Here is a 21,265-nt window from a genome sequence, read left to right on the forward strand (position 1 = left end):
ATGTGACACTCATTTATTCGATCCTATTTATTGAGAGTTTACTGTGTGCTGAGCACTGTACTAACTGCTTGGGAGAGTACAGATTAGCAATAAACGGACACATTCCCTACCCTCAACAAGCTTACAATCTAGAGGTGGAGGCAGACATTAATGTAAATAAATAAATGACAGATAGGGACATAAGAGCTGTGGGTCTGGGAGGGGGGATGAATGAAGAGAATGAGGTCAGGGAAACACAGGAGGAAGAGAGACAAGAGGAAGGGAGGGCTTAGTAAGGGAAGGCCTCTTGGAGAAGATGTGCCTTCAATAAGGTTTTGAAGTGCGGGAGAGTAATTGGCTGTCAGATATGAGGAAGGACGATGTTCTAGGCCAGAGGAAGGATGTAGGTGAGAGGTTGGTGATGAGATAGATGAGATCAGGGTACAGTGAGAAGGTTAGCTTTAGAGGAGTCAAGTGTGCAGGCTGGGTTGTAGTAGGAGAGTAGTAAGGTAAGGTAGGAGGGGATGAGGGGACAAGATGATTTAGTACTTTAAAGCCAATGGTGAGGAGTTTCTGTTTAATGGGGAGGTGAGTGGGCAACCACTGGAGGTTCTTGACGAGTGGGAAAACAGCCTAAATGGTTCTGTAGAAAAATGAGCTGGGCAGCAGGGAGAAGTATGTATGGACTGGAGTGGGTAGAGACAGAAGGCAGGTAGGTCTGGAAGGAGGCTGTTATAGTCATCCATGTGGGTTAGGATAATTGCTTGGATTAACGTGGAAGCAGTTTGGATGGAGAGGATGGAGTGGATTTTAGCGATTATGAAGGTGGAACCAACAGGACTTAGTGAGAGATTGAATACGTGGGTTGAATGAGAGAGAGGAGTCATTGATAACATCAAGAATACTGGCTTGTGAGACAGAAAGGATGGTAGTGCCATCTACAGTGATGGGAAGGTTAGGGGGAAGATAAGGTTTCAGTAAGAAGATAAGGAGTTCAGTTTTAGACATATTAAGTTTGAGGTGGCGGGTGGACATCCAAGTAGAGATGTCTTGAAGGCAGAAGGAAATTCATTCATTCATTCAATTCATTCAATAGTATTTATTGAGCGCTTACTTTGTGCAGAGCACTGTTCTAAGCACTTGGAATGTACAATTCGGCAACAGATAGAGACAATCCCTGCCCATTGACGGGCTTACAGTCTAATCGGGGGAGACGGACAAAAACAAGACAACTTTATCACGATAAATAGAATCAAGGGGATGTACACCTCATTAACAAAACAAATAGGGTAATAAAAATATATACAAATGAGCACAGTGTTTAGGGGAGGGGAAGGAAGGGGGGAGGAGCAAAGGGAAAGGGGGGAAAAGGGGCTTAGCTGAGGGGAGGTGAAGAGGGAGCAGAGAGGGAGCAGAGGGAGCAGAGGGAAAAGGGGAAGCTCAGTCTGGGAAGGCCTTTTGGAGGAGGTGAGCTCTCAGTCGGAAATGAGAGATTACAGACGGGGTGAGCAATCCGGGCTGGAGTTGTAGATTTGGGTGTCATCCACATAGAAGTGGTAGAAGTGGTAGTTGAAGCTATGTGAGTGAATGAGTTTTCCAAGGGAGCAGATGTAGATGCAGAATGGAAGGGGATCCAGTACTGAACCTTGAGGTACTCCCACAGTTATGGGGTGGGAGACAGAGGAGGAATCCATGAAAGAGATGGAGCATGAGCAGCCAGAGAGCTAGGAGGAGAGCCAGGAGAGGACAGTGTGAGTGAAGCCGTGGCTAGATAATGTTACCAAAGAGAAGGGGGTGATCAACAATTTCGAAGATAGCTGAGCAGTTGAGGAGGATTAGGATGGAATAGATGCTGTTGGATTTGGCAGGAAGAAGATCATTGGTAACATTTGAGAGGGCAGTTTCTGTGGAGTGAAGGGGACAGAAGCCAGACTGGAGGGGGTCAAGGAGCGGAACTTGAGACAGAGGGTGTAGACAACTAGCTCAAAGATTTTGGAGAGAAATGGTAGGAAATGGAGTGGGGTGACAACTGGAGGAAGCTGCAGGATCAAGGAAGGGGTTTTTTAGGAGAAGGGAGACAGGGGCACGTTTTAAAGCGGTGGGAAAGAAGCCACTGGAGAGCAAACAGTTGAAGATGGCAGTTAGGGAAGGAAAAAAGGAGGGGGCAATTTTTTTGATAAGGTGTGAAGGAATGGTGTTGGGTGTGCAGGTGGAGCAGGGTGGAATTTGAGAGAAGTCAGGAGATCTCCTCTAGGAGAAGCAGCGTGGCTCAGTGGAAAGAGCATGGGCTTTGGAGTCAGGGCTCATGAGTTCGAATCCCAGCTCTGCCACTTGTCGGCTGTGTGACTGTGGGCAAGTCACTTAACTTCTCTGTGCCTCAGATCCCTCATCTGTAAAATGGGGATTAAGACTGTGAGCCCCACGTGGGACAACCTGATTCCCCTATGTCTACCCCAGCGCTTAGAACAGTGCTCAGCACATAGTAAGCGCTTAACAAATACCAACATCATTATTATTATTATTATACCTCTGGGAAAGATGGGAGAGTTAAAGAAGGGGCAGGAGGAGGGAGGGACTGAGGAGGGATAGGAGAGATTTTTAGGGAGATATTTTGATAAATATGACTGATTAAATGAATGAGTAAATGGGACATGATGAGTTGAGAAAATTGGATGGGTCAAAAGATTGGAAATCTACTTGGGGGAGCAGCATGGATTTGCAGGGAGGAGGTGTGTGGGAGAGAAGTCAGGTGAGGAGGTTGTTTCAGAGGGATTTCAGAATTGTTGAGGGTGAAGACTGCAGTGGCTAGAGGTGATGAGATTGAGAGCGTGTCCAAGTTGGTGACTGGATGAGGTGGGGTGGAGCAAGAGCAACCCGAGATTGCTCTCTCAAAGATCACCCATGACCTCCTTCTTGCCAAATTCAATGACTCCTACTCTATTCTAATCCTCCTTGACCTCTCAACTGCCTTTGACACTGTCGACCATCCCCTTCTTCTCCACACCTTATCTCACCTTGGCTTCCCAGACTCCATCCTCTCCTGGTTCTCCTCTTATCTTTCTGGCCATTCATTCTCGGTCTCCGTCACGGGCTCCTCCTCCCCCTCCCATCCTCTAACTGTTCGGTTTCTCAAGGGTCAGTTCTCAGCCCTCTTCTATTCTCCATCTACACTCACTCCCTTGGTGAACTCATTCGCTCTCATGGCTTCAACTATCATCTCTATGCAGATGACACACAGATCTACATCTCTGCCCCTGTCCTCTCCCCCTTCCTTCAGGCTCGTATCTCCTCCTGCCTCCACGACGTCTCTACCTGGATGTCTGCCCTCCACCTAAAACTCAACATGTCCAAAACTGAGCTCCGTCTCTTCCCTCCCAAGCCCTGTCCTCTTCCTGACTTTCCAGCACTGTGGATGGTACAACCATCCTTCCCGTCTCTAAAGCCCGCAACCTCAGTGTCATCTTTGACTCGGCTCTCTCATTCACCCCACATATCCAATCCATCACCAAGACCTGCCAGTCTCACCTTTATAATACCGCCAAGATCCACCCTTTCCTCTCCACTCAAACAGCTATCTTACTGGTACAGGTTCTCATAATATCCCGGCTGGATTATTGTGTCAGCCTTCTCTCTGATCTCCCTTCCTCTTGTCTCTCCCTTCTCCAGTCTATTCTTCATTCCGCTGCCCAGCTCATCTTCCTGCAGAAGCACTCTGGGCATGTCACTCCCCTTCTTAAAAACCTCCAGTGATTGCCTATCAACCTCCGCACGAAACAAAAACTTCTCACTCTAGGCTACAAGGCTCTCCATCACCTTGCCCCCTCCTACCTCTCCTCCCTTCTCTCTTTCTACTGTCCACCCCGTAGGCTCTGCTCTTCTGCTGCCCACCTCCTCACCATCCCCCATTCTCACCTATCCTGCCGTCGACCCCTGGACCATGTCCTCCCACTGTCCTGGAATGCCCTCCCTCCTCACCTCCTCCAAACTAATTCTCTTCCCCTCTTCAAAGCCCTACTTAGAGATCACCTCCTCCAAGAGGCCTTCCCAGACTGAGCTTCCCCTTTTCCCTGTGCTCCCTCTGCTTCCCCTCTACTCCCCCTCACCTCCCCTCAGCTAAGCCCTCTTTTCCCCCCTTTTCCCTCTGCTCCTCCTCCTTTCTCTTCCCCTCCCCTCAGCACTGTGCCCATCTGCTCATTTGCATATATTTTTATTACCCTATTTATTTTGTGAATGAGATGTACATCGCCTTGATTCTATTTATTGCTATTGTTTTAATGAGATGTACATCCCCTTGATTCTATTTATTGCTATTGATTTTGTCTGTCTCCCCCGATTTGACTTTAAGCCCATCAGTGGGCAGGGACTGTCTCTATCTTTTGCCGATTTGTACATTCCAAGCGTTTAGTACAGTGCTCTGCACATAGTAAGCGCTCAATAAATACTATTGAATGAGTGAATGAATAATGTAGGCATGGAGAGAGACGGAATGTGAAAAAGGAAACCAAATGGTTAAAAAAGTTGGAGGTGGGACATGTGGAGTGGGGTCGGTAGATGACCATGATTAATGTCTGGAATAGGTGATAGAGGAGGACAGAAGTGTGTGGGCCAGATTGGAATCAGAGAGAAGTGGGAATAATTAAGGGAGAGAGAGTTTAGTGGGTGCCTTGAACCCAGAGTCCCTCAAGGCTCAGTTCCAGGTCCTCTTCTATTCTCCAGTTAGAGCACTCATTCACTCCCATGGCTTCCCCTGCCCCCTCTCCATGAATGATTGCCAAATCTCCATCTCCAGCCCTGCTCTCTCTCCCTCACTGCAGGCTCACAGTGTGGATGTCTTGCCGACACCATAAGCCTAAAATGTCCAAAACATAACTCCTCACCTTCCCATCCAAACCCTGTCCTCCCTATGACTTTCCCATCAGTGTGGAAAATATCACCATCCTCCATGTCTCACAGGAGAAGCTGCATACCCTAGTAGAAAGAGCACAGGCCTAGGAGTCAGAGGATCTGGATTCTAATCTTGGCACTTTTAGTTGCTCTGCCAATTGCTTGCTGTGTGACCTTAACTTCTCTGTGTCTCAGTTTTGTGAACTGTAAAATGCAGATTGTTCTCCCTCCTACTTAAGACTGTGAACCCCCATATGGGTTAGGGACTGTGTCCAACCTAATTAACTTGTACCTACCCCAGTGCTTAGAACAGTGTTTGACAAACCGTAAGCTGTTAATAAAGTACCATAAAACAAAAACAAGCAAGCCCCTAATTTTGGCATTAGCCATGACCCTTCTCTCTCATTCAATCCATATATTCAATGTCACCAAATTCTGTTGGTTCTACTTTCACAACATTGCTAAAGTCCACCCTCCCCTCTCTATCCAAACTGTTACCACACTGATCCAAGCACTTATCCTGTTGACTACTGGACTTTCCTCCTCGCTGATCTCATCATGCCCCATTTATTTATTCATTCATTCGTTCAGTTGTATTTATTAAATGCTTAATGTGTGCAGAGCACTTTACTAAAAGCTTGGGAACGTACAATACAGCAATAAAGAGTGACAATCTCTGCCCACAACAAACTCACAGTCTAGAGGGGGGAGACGACATCAATACAAATAAACAGACATCAGTATAAATAAATAAAATTACAGATATATACATACCTAATGTGGGGTGGAGTGGGGAGAGCAAAGGGAGCAAGTCAGGGTGAGGCAGAGGGAGTGGGAGATGAGGAAAAGTGGGGCTTGGTCTGGGAAGACCTCTTGGTGGAGATATGCCTTCAGTAAGGCTTTAAAGAGGAGGCGAGTAATTGTCTGGTGGATTTGAGGAGGGAGGGAGTTCCAGGCCAGAGGTAGGATGAAGGCCAGGGGTCAGCAGTGAGACAGGTGAGATGGAGTCACAGTGACAAGTTTAGCACCAGAGGACCGAAGTGTGCAGGCTGGGTTGTAGAAGGAGAGAAGTGAGGTGAGGTAGGAGGGGGTGAGGTGATAGAGTGCTTTAAAGCCAAAGGAGAGAAGGTTTTGTTTGATATGGAGGTGGACAGACAACCACTGGAGACTTTTGAGGAGGGAGGTTACGTGTCCTGACCATTTCTATTGAAAGATGATGCGGGCAGTGGAATGAAGTATGGACTGGAGTGGGGAGAGGCAGGAAGTTGGGAGGTCAGCAAGGAGGCTGATGCGGTAATCTAGGTGGGGTAGGATGAGTGACTGTATTAACAAGGTAGTAGTTTGGATGGAGAGGAAAGGGCAGATTTTAGCTACGTTATGAAGGTCATACCGACAAGATTTGGTGATGGATTGAAAATGTGGGTTGAATGAGAGAGAAGAGTCAAGGATAATGCCAAGGTTACAGGCTTGTGAGATGGGAAAGGTGGTGGTGCCATCTACAGTGATGGGAAAGTCTGGGAGAGAACAGGGTTTGAGTGGGAAGATAAGGAGCTTTGTTCTGCACATGCTAAGTTTGTGGTGACAGGAGAACATCCAGGTAGAGATGTCTTGAAGGCAGGAGGAGATACGAGCCTGGAAAGAGGGAGAGAAATCAGGGGAGGAGATGTAGATTTGGGTATCATCTACATAAAGATGGTAGTTGAAGCCTTGGGAGCGAATGAGTTCTCCAAGGGAATTAATGTAGATGGAGAATAGAATGAGACCAAGGATTGAATAATAATAATCATAATAATAATAATAATAATAATAATAATGGCATTTGTTAAATGCTTAGTATGTACCAAGTACTGTTCTAAGCGCTGGAGTAGATACCAGGTAATCAGAATGTTCCACGTGGGGCTCACAGTCTTAATCCCCATTGGACATCTGAGGTAACTCAGGCCCAGAGAATTTAAGTGACTTGCCCAAAGGCTCACAGCTGACAAGTCACGGAGTCGGAATTAGAACCCATGACCTCTGAGTCCCAAGCCCGAGATCTTTCCATTGATCCACACTGCTTCTCATATTCCTGAGGGACCCCTACAGTTAGGGGATGGGAGGGGGAGGAGAAGCCCATGAAGAAGACTGAGAATGAATGGCCATAGGGCAATATCGGGAGGGAGTTGTGGGGTCAAAGAAGGGCTTTTTTAGGGTGGAGGATACATGGGCATGTTTGAAGACAGTGGGGAAGAAGACATTGGAGAGAGAACAGTTGAAGATGGCTGTTAGGGAGGGAAGGAGGGAAGGGGCAAAAGTTTTTATCAGGTGTGAAGGAATGGGGTCCGATGTGCATGTGGAGGGGGTGGCATTTGAGAAGAGGCAGGAGATGTCCTCAGGAGATACTGCTAGGAAGGATGGGAAAGTTGAAGAGGGGGCTGGGAGGGACTGAGAACTGGGAGGGGAGATTTTAGGGAGCTCACACCTGATGGTGTTAATTTTCTTAATGAATTAGATTGCCAGGTCACTGGGGGCAAGGGATGGGGGGGATGGGACAGGGGGCCTCAGGAGGGAGTTAAATGTCTGGGACAACTGGTGAGGATGATTGACATGGGTGTCAATAAGGGGAAAAAAAATAGTTTTGCCAGGCAGAGGAGAGGGCAGAGTTAAAGCAAGAAAGGATAAACTTGAAGTAGACAAGGTCAGCCTGATATTTAGATCTGTGCTAGAAGCATTCTGTGGCTCGAGCACAAGAGCGAAGGAAGCGAACAATGCAGGTGATGCAGGACTGTGGTTTAGTGGCAAGGGAGCACTGAAGGGATGGGGAGCAAGTGAGTTGAGTACAGTAATAATAATAATAACAATGATGAAGGTATTTGTTAAATGCTTGCTATGTGCCAAACAACGTTCCAAGCACTGGGATAGATGCAAGGTAATCAGGTTGTCCCACATAGGGCTCACAGTCTTAATCCCCGTTTTACAGATGAGATAACTGAGGTATGGAGAAGTTAAGTGACTTACCTAAGGTCACACAGCAGCCAAGTGGCAGAGCCACGATTAGAACCCACGACCTCTGACTCCCAAGCCCGGGCTCTTTCCACTAACCCAAAAGAGAGGATGGTGTGGAGAACGTCTAATTGGTCATCAAGAGTGTGTAGATTGGGTATGGAGGCTAAGTGGGGTGTGATGAGTTGAAAGAGTTGGATGGGGTTGAGAGATCGGAGGTCACTAAGGGGGAATAGCACAAATTTACAAGGAGGAGGAGTGTGGGAGAGGAGGCAAGTGAGAAGGTTGTGATCAGAGAGAGGGATTGGTCAGAAAGAGGGATTTCTGAGTTGGTGAGGGTAGAGATTATACAGTGGTTAGAGAATATGAGGTCCAAGTTGGTGAGTGGGAGAGGTAGGGTGGAGAAGGAGGTCGACAGAGTTGAGGAGTGATAGAAGGCAGGCAGCAAAGGGGTCATCAGGAACACCTACATGGATAATGAAATCTCCAAGGGTCAAAGTGGGCATGGAGAAAGAGAGAAGGAATATGAGAAAGGGATCAAAATGTTTAAACAAGTTGGAGGTGGGACCTGGGGGGCAGTAGATGACAGCTGCTAGAATCTGGAGGGGGTGGTAGAGGCAGACCATATGGGCTTTAAAGGAGGAAAAAGAAAGAGAAGGGGGAGCTCTGATGGTGCAAAAGCAGCACTGGGGTGCGAGAAGGAAGCTAACACCTTCTCCTTTCTCAGTGAGTCTGGGGGAGTGGGGGAAGAAGAGGCCCCCATTGGAGAGAGCTGCAGGGGAGACCGTGTCATCTAGGGGAAGCAGCGTGGCTCAGTGGAAAGAGCCTGGGCTTCGGAGTCAAAGGCTATGGGTTTGACTCCCGGCTCTGCCACTTAGCAGCGTGGCTCAGTGGAAAGAGCACGGGCTTTGGAGTCAGGGCTCATGAGTTCGAATCCCAGCTCTGCCACTTGTCGGCTGTGTGACTGTGGGCAAGTCACTTAACTTCTCTGGGCCTCAGTTCCCTCATCTGTAAAATGGGGATTAAGACTGTGAGCCCCACGTGGGACAACCTGATTCCCCTATGTCTACCCCAGCACTTAGAACAGTGCTCGGCACATAGTAAGCGCTTAACAAATACCAACATTATTATTATTATTATTATTATTGTGTGACTGTGGGCAAGTCACTGAACTTCTCTGTGCCTCAGTTACTGCATCTGTAAAATGGGGATTAACTGTGAACCTCACGTGGGACAACCTGATTACCTTGTATCTACCGCAGTGCTTAGAACAGTGCTCTGCACATAATAAGTGCTTAACAGATACCAACATTATTATTATCTGAGGAAAGCCAGGTATCAGTGATGGCGAGGAGGAGGAGTGACTTAGGAACAGGTCAAGGATGAAGGGGAGCTTCCCCATTATGGAATGGGAGTTCCATAGGGCACACTTGGCAGCAGCTGTGAAGGGGGAAAGTGGGGAGGACAGTGCGGCGGAAGTGGAGGGTTTGGATGGGAATGAGTTGCCAGCAGCCGGCGCCTGAGGAGCAGGACACAAGCTACCTTTCCTTGATGACCAAATTGATGCCCTCAACACCTTTCTCTCCACTGAACACAACTCTCTCACTCCTCTAACCCTTGCTGATCTTGTACCATTCACCAGGCCCTGGATCATCTACATATTCTGCTTCCTTCACTCCAGTGCACAAGCCATAGAGCAGTGCTGGGGGAAACCCAGATATCAGGCCGACCTTGTCCATCCCAATTTCATCCTTGCCTGCTTTGGCTCTACCCTCTCTTCCCCCTGGCAAAATTATTTCATTCAATAGTATTTATTGAGCACTTGCTAGGTGCAGAGCACTGTACTAAGCGCTTGGAATGTACAATTTTGTATTTTTCTCTATCCTTACTGACTCCCAGTCCCATTAACCACACCAACTACTTCAGACATTTAACTTCCTCCTCAGCCTCCTGTCCCCTCACATTCTCGCCATCTCTTGCCCCTAATGACCTGGCCATGTACTTTATTGAGAAAATTGAAACCATCAGGCATAATCTCCCTAAAATATCCCCTGCTCCTTTCCAGTCCTTCCTTCCTCCTGCCCCTTCTTGAACTTTCCCATATTGCCCAGAAGTACCTTAAGAGGAAATGTCCCACCTCCTCTCACAATCCACTCCTGCCACCTGCACCTCCAACCCCATTGTTTGTTTGTTTATGGTACTCATTAAGTGCTTTCTATGTATCAAACACTGTCCTAAGCACTGGGGTAGGCACAACTTAATTAGGTAGGACACAGTCCATGTCCTGCACTCACTCCCTTGGAGAACTCATTTGCTCTCATAGCTTCAACTACCATCTCTATGTGGATGATACCCAAATTTACATCTCCTTCCCTGTTCTCTCTCCCTCTCTCCAGGTTCGCATCTCCTCCTGCCTTCAGGACATCTCTAGTTGGATGTCGTCCCGCCACCTCAAATTCAACATGTCCAAAACAGAGGTCCTTATCTTCCCTCTCAAATCCTGTCCTCTCCCAAACTTTCCCATCACTGTAGATGGCACACAACCATCCTTCCCGTCTCACAACCCAATAAACTTGGTGTCATCGTTACCTCTGCTCTCTCATTCAACCCACATATCCAATCTGTCACCAAATCCTGTCAGTCTCACCTTAACAATATCGCCAAGATCTGCCCTTTCCTCTCCATCCAAACCACTACCATGTTAGTACAATCACTCATCCAATCTCACCTAGACCTCTGCATCAGCCTCCTCTCTGACTTCCCAACCTCCTGCCTCTCCCCACTCCAGTCCATACTTCACTCTGCTGTTACCACATTCCTCAAAAATCTCCAGTGGTTGCCTACCCACCTCTGTATCAAACAAAAACTCTGCAATACTGGCTTCTCCATCACCTTTCCCCCTCTTACCTCACTTCCCTTCTCTCCTTCTACATCCCAGCCCGCACACTCTGCTCCTCTGCTGCTCACCTTCTTCTCACTGTGCCTCCATCTCGCCTGTCTTGCCTCCGACCCCGGTCCATGACCTGTCTCTGGCCTGCAACGTCCTCCCTCCTCAGATCCATTTTCCCCCACTTCAAAGCCCTACTGAAGGTGCACCTCCTCCAAGAGGCCTTCCCAGACCAAGCCCCACTTTTCCTCATTTCCCACTCCTTTCCGTATCACCCTGACAGGCTTCCTTTGGTCTTCCATCCCTCCCTGCCCCACAGCACTTATGTTTATATATGTATATATCTATAATTTTATTTATTTATATTGATGTCTATTTACTTGTATTGATGTTTTTCTCCCCCACAGCCCCAGACTCTGAGCTCACTGTGGGCAGGGATTGTCTCTCTTTACTGCTGTGTAGTACTTTCCAAGTGCTTAATACTGAGCTTTGCACAAAGTAAGCGTTCAATAAATACGACTGAATGAATGAATGAATGAATGAATGGGGCTCACAGTCATAGATAGAAGGGAGAACAGATATTGAATCCCTATTTTACAGTTGAGGAAACTGAGGCAAAGAAATGTTCAGTGACTTGCCCAAGGTGACATAGCAAGCAATTGGCAGAGCAATTGGCAGAACTGGGATTAGAACCCAGGTCCTCAGACTCCCAGGCCTGTGTTCTTTTCACTAGCCCATGCTGCTTCATTCATTCATTCAATCATATTTTTTGAGCACTTACTGTGTTCAGAGCACTGTACTAATCGCTTGGAAAGTACAATTCAGAAACAAATAGAGATAATCCTTACCCAACAACAGGCTCACAGTCTAGAAGTGGGGAGACAAACTTCAAAACAAGTAAACAGGCATCAGTAGCTTCAATGTAAATAAATAGATTTATAGATATATACACATCATTAATAAATAAAGGAATAAATATGTACAAATATACACAAGTGCTGTGGTGAGGGAAGAGGGAGGTAGGGCAGAGGGAGGGAGTTGGCATGATGGGGAGGAGAGGAGAAGCAGAGGAAAAGGGGGGCTTAGTTCATTTATTCATTCATTCATTCAATCATATTTATTGAGCACTTAGAGGAGCAGCATGGCTCAGCGGCAAGAGCCCGGGCTTGGGAGCCAGAGGTCATGGGTTCTAATGCCAGCTCTGCCGCTTGTCAACTGTGTGACTTTGGGCAAGTCACTTTTCGCCTATCCCTCTGTCGACCCCTGGCCCACGTCCTCCCGCTATCCTGGAATGTCCTCCCTCCTCACCCCTGCAAACTAACTCTCTTCCCCTCTTCAAAGCCCTACTGAGAGTTCACCTCCTCCAAGAGGCCTTCCCAGACTGAGCTTCCCCTTTTCGCTCTGCTCCCTCTGCTGCCTCTCTGCCCCCACCTTCACCTCCCCTCAGCTAAGCCCCCTTTCCCCCCTTTCCCTCTGCTCTTCCCCCTCTTCCTTCCCCTCCCCCCAGCACTGTGCTCATTTGCTCATTTGTATATATTTTTATTACCCCATTTATTTTGTTAATGAGATGTATATCCCCTTGATTCTATTTATTGCTATTGTTTTTGTCAGTCTCCCCCGATTAGACTGTAAGCCTGTCAGTGGGCAGGGATTGTCTATCTGTTGCCGAATTGTACATTCCAAGCGCTTAGTACAGTGCTCTGCACATAGTAAGTGCTCAATAAATACTATTGAATGAAAATACTATTGAATGAACTTAACTTCTCTGGGCCTCAGTTCCCTCAACTGTAAAATGGGATTAAGACTGTGAGCCCCACATGGGACAACCTGATTACCTTGTATCCCCCTTAGTACTTAGAACAGTGCTTGGCAATAGTAAGTGCTTCACAAATACCAACATTATTATTACTATTACTGTGTACAGAGCACTGTACTAAGTGCTTGGAATGTACAATTTGGCAACAGATAGAGACAATCCCTACCCAATCACGAGCTCACAGTCTAGAAGCGGGAGACAGACAACAAAAAAAACAAGTAGACAGGCATCAATACCATCAAAATAGATAAATAGATTTATAGATATATACACATCATTAATAAAATGGAGTAATAAATATGTACAAATATACGCAAGTGCTGTGCGGGGGGAAGGGGCTAGAGCAGAGGAAGGGAGTAGGGGTGATCGGGAGGGGAGAAGGAGCAGAGGAAAAGGGGGGGGGCGGACTCAATCTGGGAAGGCCTCCTGGAGGAGGTAAGCTCTCAGTAGGGCTTTGAAGAGGGGAAGAGAGTTAGTTTGGAGGATATGAGGAAGGATTCCAGGTCAGTGGAGGGCGTGGGTCAGGGCTTTCTCTGGGAAGGCCTCCTGCAGGAAGTGAGCTTTCAGTAGGGCTTTGATGGGGGGAAGTGTACTAGTTTGGTGGATGTGAGGAGGGAGGGCATTCCAGGCCATAGGTAGGAAATGGGGCAGGGGTTGATAGAAGGACAGGCAAGAACAAGTCACAATGAGAAGGTTAGCACCAGAGGAGCGGAGTGTGCGGGCTGGGCTGTAGAAGGAGAGAAGGGAGCTGGGGTAGGAAGGGGCAAGGTGATGGAGAACTCTGAAGTAACCCCATCCCTTCACACCAAATCAAAACGCATGCCCCCTCCCTTCTTCCTTCCTTGACAGCCATCCTTGACTGTTCTCTCTTTGATGGCTTCCTCTCCACTGCTTTCAAGCATGCTTATGTCTTCCCTGTCCTAAAAAAAAACCTCCCTTGACCCCATGGCTCCCTCTAGTTATGACCCCATCTCCCTTCTACCATTCCTCTCCAAACTCCTTGAGTGAGTTGCGAACACTCCAGTGCTTCCCCTTCCTCTCCTCCAATTCTCTACTTGACCCCCACTGTAATCTGGCTTCCATCTCCTTCTCACTCCACCAAAACTGACCTCTCTAAGGTGACCGATAACCTCTTTCTTGCCAAATCCAGTGGCTCTACTCCATCCTAATCCTCCTCAACCTCTCAGCTGCCTTCAACACTGTGGACCACCTGCTTCACCTGGAAACATTACCCAGCCCTGGCTTCACTGACACCATCCTCTTCTTGTTCTGCTCCTATCTCTCTGACCCCTCAGTCTCAATCTCTTTTGCAGGTTCCTCCTCTACCTCCCATTCCCTAACTGTGGGAGTCCCTCAAGTCTCAGTTCTGAGTCCCCTTCTATTCTTCATCTACACCCATTCTCTTGAAGAACTCATTTCACTCCTATGGCTTCAACTACCATCTCCATGCAGATGACTCCCAAGTCGACATCTCCAGCCCTGATCTCTCTCCCTCTCTGCAGTCTCACATTTCCTTCTGCCTTTAGGACATTTCTACTTGAAAGTCCCGCAGACACCTCAAACAACATGTACAAACAGAACTCCTCATCTTCCACCTAAATCCTGTACTCCTCCCGAATTTCCCATCACTGTAGACAGGACCACCATCCTCCCTGCCTCACAAGCCCATAGGCTTGGCATCATCCTCAACTCATCTCTCTCATTCAGCCCACACATTCTATCAATCACTAAATCCTGTTGGTTTGACCTTCACAACGTCACTAAAATCCGCCTTTGGCTCTCCATACATGCTGCTAGTTGCCACTATGTTGGTCCAAGATCTAGTCCTATCCCACTTCGATTACTGCATTTTTCTAAAAAGAAAATTCAGTCCACATCACCCCACTCCTCAAGAAACTCCATTGGTTGCCCATCCACCTCCATATCATACAGAAACTCATCATCAGCTTTAAAGCATTCAACCACCTTTGCTCCCTCCTCCTTACCTCACTGATTTCCTACTACAACCCACCTGGCTACTTTGCTCCTCTAACCCCAACCTATTCATTGTACCTCAATCTCATTAATCTCACTGCCAACCCCTCAACCATACCCTGCCTCTGACCTGGAGTTCCCTCCCCCTTCGTATACAACAGACCACCACTCTTCCCTCCTTCAAAAGCCTTCTAAAAATCACATCTCCTCCAAGAGGCCTTTTCCCTTACTCCCTCTCCTTTCTGTGTCAACTTGCACTTGGATTTATACCCTTCAAGTACTTGATATTCACCCCACTCTCGCCCCAACAGCACTTACGTTCATATCCATATTTTATTTTAATGTTCGTCTCCCCCTTTAGACCACAGTCTCCATGTGGGCAGAGAACACGTCTACCGACTCTGTTGTAGTGTACTCTCCCAAGTGTTCTGCACACTGTAAGTGCTCAGTAAATATGATTGATTGCCATGCACATTAGAAGTAGTCAGTAAATGTCGTTATTGTTGATAAATATCACTGATTGATTGTTTGATGGTGAGGATTTTCTGTTTGATGCAGAGATAGATTCATTCAGTCATATTTATTGAGCACTTGCTGTGTGCAGAGCACTGTACTAAATGCTTGGAAAGTACAATACAGCAATAGAGACAATCCCCACCCACAACGGGCTTACAGTCTGGGGTGGGGGGTTGCGGGGAGAGACAAACATCAAAACAAGTAAATAGGCATCAATATAAATAAGTAGAATTATAAATATATGCATATATACATAGGTGCTGTGGGGCAGGGGGGAAGAGCAAAGGAAGTGAGTTGAGGTGACGTAACAGTGAGGGGGAGCTGAGGAAAAGGGGGCTTAGTCACAGGCTTGAAACTCAAAATCGTGGGTTCTAATTCTGACTCTGCCACTTGTCAGCTGTGTGACTTTGGGCAAGTGCTCGGCACATAGTAAGCGCTTAACAAATATCAACATTATTATTATTATTCACTTCTCTGGACCTCAGTTACATCACCTGTAAAATGGTGATTAAGACGGTGAGCCCCAAGTGGGACAACTTGAAAACCTTGTATCTTTCCCAGTGCTTAGAACTGTGCTTGGTACATAGTAAGCACTTAAAAAATACCATCATTATTATTATTAGTTTGGGAATGCCTCTTGAAGGAGGTGTGTTTTCAGTAGGGCTTTGAAGGCAGGGGGAGGGATTGTCTGGAGGATTTGAGGAAGGAGGGCGTTCCAGTCAAGAGGTAAGACTTTTAGACTGTGAGTCTGTTGTTGGGCAGGGATTGTCTCTATCTGTTGCCAAGCACTTAGTACAGTGCGCTGCATATAGTAAGTGCTCAATAAATATGATTGAATGGATGGATGAATGAGTGGGCCAAGGGTTGGCAGTGAGACAGGCAAAATGGAGGGACTGTGAGAACGGTAAAACCAGAGGAGCAGAGTGTGCAGTCTGGGATGTAGAAGGAGAGAAGGGAGGGCAAACACTGGAGATTCTTTAGAAGTGGGGAGATTTGCACAGAACAACATTTTTAAAAAATTGATCTGGGCATCAGAGTGAAGTAAAGCCTGAAGTGACAAGAGACTGGAGGCAGGAAGGTCAGCGAGGAGGCTGGTGCAGTGGTAGTTTGGATGGAGAATAAGGGGCAGAGTCTAGAGATGTTGTGGAGATATATATATATATATATATATAAGATTTTGTGAATGATTGGATATGTTGAGTGAAGGGGAGAGATGAGTCAAATAGGATGGCTAGTTAGTCCATCGTATTTATTGAGTACTTACTCTATGCAGAGCAATTTACTAGGTACTTGGGAGAGTGCAATATAACGATGATCAGACACATTCCCTGCCCACACTCGTGATGTGGTCACGAGGCCTCCCCTCATGAATCCTTCCTCCCTTCCTTCCTTCATTCATTCAATCATACTTATTTAGCACTTACTGTGTGCAGAGCACTGTACTAAGTGCTTGAAAGTTCAATTCAGCAATAAAGAAGGACAATCCCTGCCATACCGGGCTTACAGTCTAGAAGGGGGAAGACAGACATCAGAACAAGTTAATGGGCATCAATATAAATAAATAGTATTACAGATATATATATATATATGCATAAGTGTTGTGGGATGGGGAGGGGGGGATGATCAAAGGGAGTGAGTCCAAGTGAGGTGGAAGGGAGGGGGAGCTGAGGAAAAGGGAGCTTAGTCTGGGAAGGCCTCTTGGAGGAAGTGCACCAGTAGGGCTTTGAAGGGGAGAGAGCGATAGCCTGGTGGATATAATAATGTTGGTATTTGTTAAGCGCTTACTATGTGCCGAGCACTGTTCTAAGCGCTGGGGTAGACAAAGGGGAATCAGGTTGTCCCACGTGGGGCTCACAGTCTTAATCCCCATTTTACAGATGAGGGAACTGAGGCCCAGAGAAGTTAAGTGACTTGCCCACAGTCACACAGCCGACAAGTGGCAGAGCTGGGATTCGAACTCATGAGCCCTGACTCCAAAGCCCGTGCTCTTTCCACTGAGCCACGCTGATATGAGGAGGGAGGGCGTTCCAGGCCAGAGGTAGGACTTGGAGCAGGGGCTGGCGGTGAGACTGGTGAGATGGAGGCACAGTGAGAAGGTTAGCAGCACCAGAGGAACAGAGTATGTGGGCTGGGATGTAGAAGGAGAGAAGGGAGGTGAGGTAAGAAGGGGCAAGGTGATGGAGAGCTTTAAAGCCAATAGTGAGGAGTTTTTGTTTGATACAGAGGTGGATAGGCAATCACTGGAGATTTTTGAGGATGGGGGTGACATGCCCTGAACATTTCTGTAGAAAGATAATCTGGGCAGCAGACTGAAGTATGGACAGAAGTGGGGAGAGGCAGGAGGTCCAGAGGTCAGAAAGGAGGTTAATGCAGTAATCCAGTCAGGATAGGAATAGGATGAGTGATTATACTAAAGTGGTAGCGTTTTGGATGGAGAGAAAAGGGTGGGTCTTGGTGGTGTTCCGAAGGTGAGACCGGCAGGATTTGGTGACAGATTGGATATGTAGGGTGAATGAGAGAGCAAAGTCAAGGATGACACCAGGATAACAGGCTTGTGAGATGGTAAAGATGGTTGAGCCATCTATGGCGATGGGAAAGTTTGGGAGAGGACAGGGTTTGGGAGGGAAGAAAAGGAGCTCTGTCTTGGACATGTTGAGTTTTACATGGTGGAAAGACAACCAAGTAGAGATGTCCTGAAGGCAGGAGGAGATGCAAGCCTGGTGGGAGGGAGAGAAAACAGGGAAGGAGATATAGATTTGGGTGTCATCTGCATAGAGATGGTAGTTGAAGCCACGGGAGTGAATTCATTCATTCATTCATTCATTCATTCATTCATTCATTCAATCATATTTATTGAGCGCTTACTGTGTGCAGAGCACTGTACTAAGTGCTTGGAAAGTACAATTCAGCAACAGATCGCGATAATCCCTACCCAATAACAGACTCACAGTCTAGAAAGGGGAGACAGACAACAAAAAAAACCAAGTAGACAGGCATCAATACCACCAAAATAGATAAACAGAATTATAGATGATGATGGTATTTGTTAAGCACTTACTATGTGCCAAGCACTGTTCTAAGCGCTGGTATACACATCATTAATAAAATGGAGTAATAAATATGTACAAATATACACAAGTGCTGGTGGGGGGAAAGGGCTATAGTTGAGGGAGGGAGTAGGAGTGATGGGGAGGGGAGAAGGAGCAGAGGAAAAGGGGGGCTCCATCTGGGAAGGCCTCCTGGAGGAGGTGAGCTCTCAGTAGGGCTTTGAAGAGGGGAAGAGAGTTAGTTTGGAGGATATGAGGAAGGATTCCAGGTCAGTGGAGGGGGGGCGTCAGGGCTTAGTCTGGGAAGGCCTCCTGCAGGAAGTGAGCTCTCAGTAGGGCTTTGAAGAGGGGAAAAGAGTTAGTTTGGTGGATGTGAGGAGGGAGAGCATTCCAGCCCAGAAAGACCAGGAGTCAATGGCGGGACAGGCAAAAACAAGGCACAGTGAGGAGGTTAGCAGCAGAGGAGCGGAGTGTTCAGGCTGGGATGCAGGAGGAGAGAAGGAGGTGAGGTAGGAGGGGGCAGGGGGATGGAGACCTTTGAAGCCAAGTGCGAGGAATTTTTGTTTCATGCAAAGGTTGATAGGCAATCACTGGAGATTTCTGAGAAGGGGAATGACATGCCCAGAGCTTTTCTGTAGAAAGATAACCCAGGAAGCAGAGTGAAGTATAGACTGAAGAGGGGAGAGACAGAAGGATGGGAGATCAGAGAGGAGGCTGATGCAGTAATCCAATCGGGATATGATGAGAGATTGTACCAACAAGGTAGCGGTTTAGATGGAGAGGAAAGGGCAGATCTTGGCGATGTTGTGAAGGTGAGACGGGCAGGTTTTGGTGACAGATTGTATGTATGGGGTGAATGAGAGAGTGGAGTAAAGGATAACACCAAGGTTGCGAGCTTGTGAGACGGGAAGGATGGTAGTGCCGTCCACATTCCCGATTAGACTGTAAGCCCGTCAATGGGCAGGGATTGTCTCTATCTGTTGCCGAATTGTACATTCCAAATGCTTGGTACAGTGCTCTGCACATAGTAAGCGCTCAAAAAATACTATTGAATGAATGAATTAATGAAAATCAGGGAGAGGAGAGGGTTTGGGAGGGAAGATAAGGAGCCCAGTCTTGGACATGTTGTGTTTTAGGTGGCAGGCAGACATCCAAGTGGAGACGTCCTGAAGACAGGAGGAGATACGAGCCTGGAGGGAGGGAGAACAGGGGAGGAGATGTAGATTTGGGTGTCATCTGTATAGAGATGATAGTTGAAGCCTTGGGAGAGAATGAGTTCACCAAGGGAGTGAATATAGATGGAGAGCCGAAGGGGGCCAAGAACTGACCCCTGAGGAAGCCCTACAGTTAGGGGATGAAAGGGGGAGGAGAAGCCCGAGAAGGAGACTGAGAATGAACGACCAGAGAGATAAGAGGAGAACCAGGAGAGGATGGAGTAAGAGGTTGGATAATGCTCCAACTGAGGGGAAGGGGATGGTCCACGGTGTCAAAGGCAGCTGAGAGGTCGAGGAGGTTAATAATAATAATAATAATAATGTTGGTATTTGTTAAGCGCTTACTACGTGCCGAGCACTGTTCTAAGTGCTGGGGTAGACACAGGGGAATCTTAATCCCCATTTTACAGATGAGGTAACTGAGGCACAGAGAAGTTAAGTAACTTGCCCAAAGTCACACAGCTGACAAGTGGCCGAGCTGGGATTCGAACCCATGAACTCTGACTCCAAAGCCCGTGCTCTTTCCACTGAGCCACGCTGCTTCTGCTTGCTGATTAGGATGGAGTAGCAGCATGGCTTTGTGGAGAGAGCCTGGGCTTAGGAGTCAGAGGTCGTGGGTTCTAATCCCAGCTCTGACACTTGTCTGCTGTGTGACCTTGGGTAAGTCACTTAATTTCTCTGTGCCTCAGTTACCTCATCTGTAAAATGGGGATTAAGACTGTCAGCTCCACATGGGACAACATTATTACCTTGTTTCTACCCCAGCGCTTAGAATAATTCTTGGTACATAGTAAGCGCTGAACAAATACCATCATTAGTATTATTACTAGGGTTTGAACTTAGCTTCATATCAAGCAGTTTCTGATACTGCCCAGTTCAAGGATACTGAAAGACACAGGCTGAACCTCGGATTGAGGATGCTGAGGAGACACAGGCTGAATCACAGGGTGTGGATGCCAGGGAACATAGACTGACCCTCCAAGTGAGGACACCGGGAGACACAGGCTGACCTCAGGACATGGATGCTGGGGAACACAGGCTGACCCTTGGAACAAGGACGCCAAGGAGCATAGGCTGATCCTTGGGGAGAGGACAGTGGGAGAACATTGGCTGACCCTTGAGGCATATATGCTGGGGGAGGACTTAGGCTAACCCTCAGGGCGAGGATACCAGGGAACACAGGCTGACCCTAAGGGCAAGGACACCAAGGAGCATAGGCTGACCCTTGGGATGAGAATGTTGGGGGACACAGGCTAACCCTTGGGTCAAGGATGCCAGGGGTCACCAGAGAACACAGGTTGACCCTCAGGGTGAGGACACCAAGGGGCATAGGCTGAGGGGTGGCCCTGTGGGCGAGAACGCCTGGGGCACAGGCTGACCCTTGGGGGGAGGACACATGAGACAGGGGTGAGGGTGGGGAAGTCTGACCCTCGGGGCAAGGACACCAAGGGACAAAGTCTGACCCTCAGGGTGAGGACGCTGCAGGGCACAGGCTGACTCACATTGCCACAGTGAAGTAAAGCCTGAGCCAGTTCTTGTCCTCCCAGCCTGACCAGGAAATACCTTAGAAATTTGTCCCTGTATGATGGTCTCCTCCTGCTCCTCCCCCGGATTGGGGGGGCCCTTGGTAGCATGTGTCGGGGCTGCCCCCGGGGCTGCCATCCCTAACTGCTAGCATCACCAACGGCCTCAACTGCTGCTTCCGGAACCTCCCAGAATTCCAGAGCCTTGGTCGCCAATCCATCCTCCCATCACCATTCATTCATTCATTCATTCATTCAGTAGTATTTATTGAGCGCTTACTATGTGCAGAGCACTGTACTAAGCGCTTGGGATGAACAAGTCGGCAACAGATAGAGACAGTCCCTGCCATTTGATGGGTTTACAGTTTAATCGGGCTCCATTCCCACCGACCACTTGGGTACGGCCTAATGACTGCCCGGCGACCTACCAGCGACCGTTCAGA

General features: G+C 47.8%; 1 protein-coding gene across 1 annotated transcript in view; it reads right to left on the reverse strand.

Moving 5' to 3' along the window:
• LOC103168083 (solute carrier family 15 member 2-like) overlaps positions 1-20,983 on the reverse strand; it is a 102,142-nt gene extending 81,159 nt beyond the window's left edge. Inside the window, exon 1 of the mRNA XM_039910084.1 lies at positions 20,863-20,983. Coding sequence (XP_039766018.1) covers positions 20,863-20,961 — 99 coding nt within the window. The 5' untranslated portion in view covers positions 20,962-20,983. The remainder of the gene's footprint in view (positions 1-20,862) is intronic.
• Positions 20,984-21,265: the final 282 nt, after the last annotated feature.

This window comes from Ornithorhynchus anatinus, chromosome 1 (genome assembly GCF_004115215.2).
Source record: "Ornithorhynchus anatinus isolate Pmale09 chromosome 1, mOrnAna1.pri.v4, whole genome shotgun sequence".
In the NCBI taxonomy this organism is placed as follows: domain Eukaryota; kingdom Metazoa; phylum Chordata; class Mammalia; order Monotremata; family Ornithorhynchidae; genus Ornithorhynchus; species Ornithorhynchus anatinus.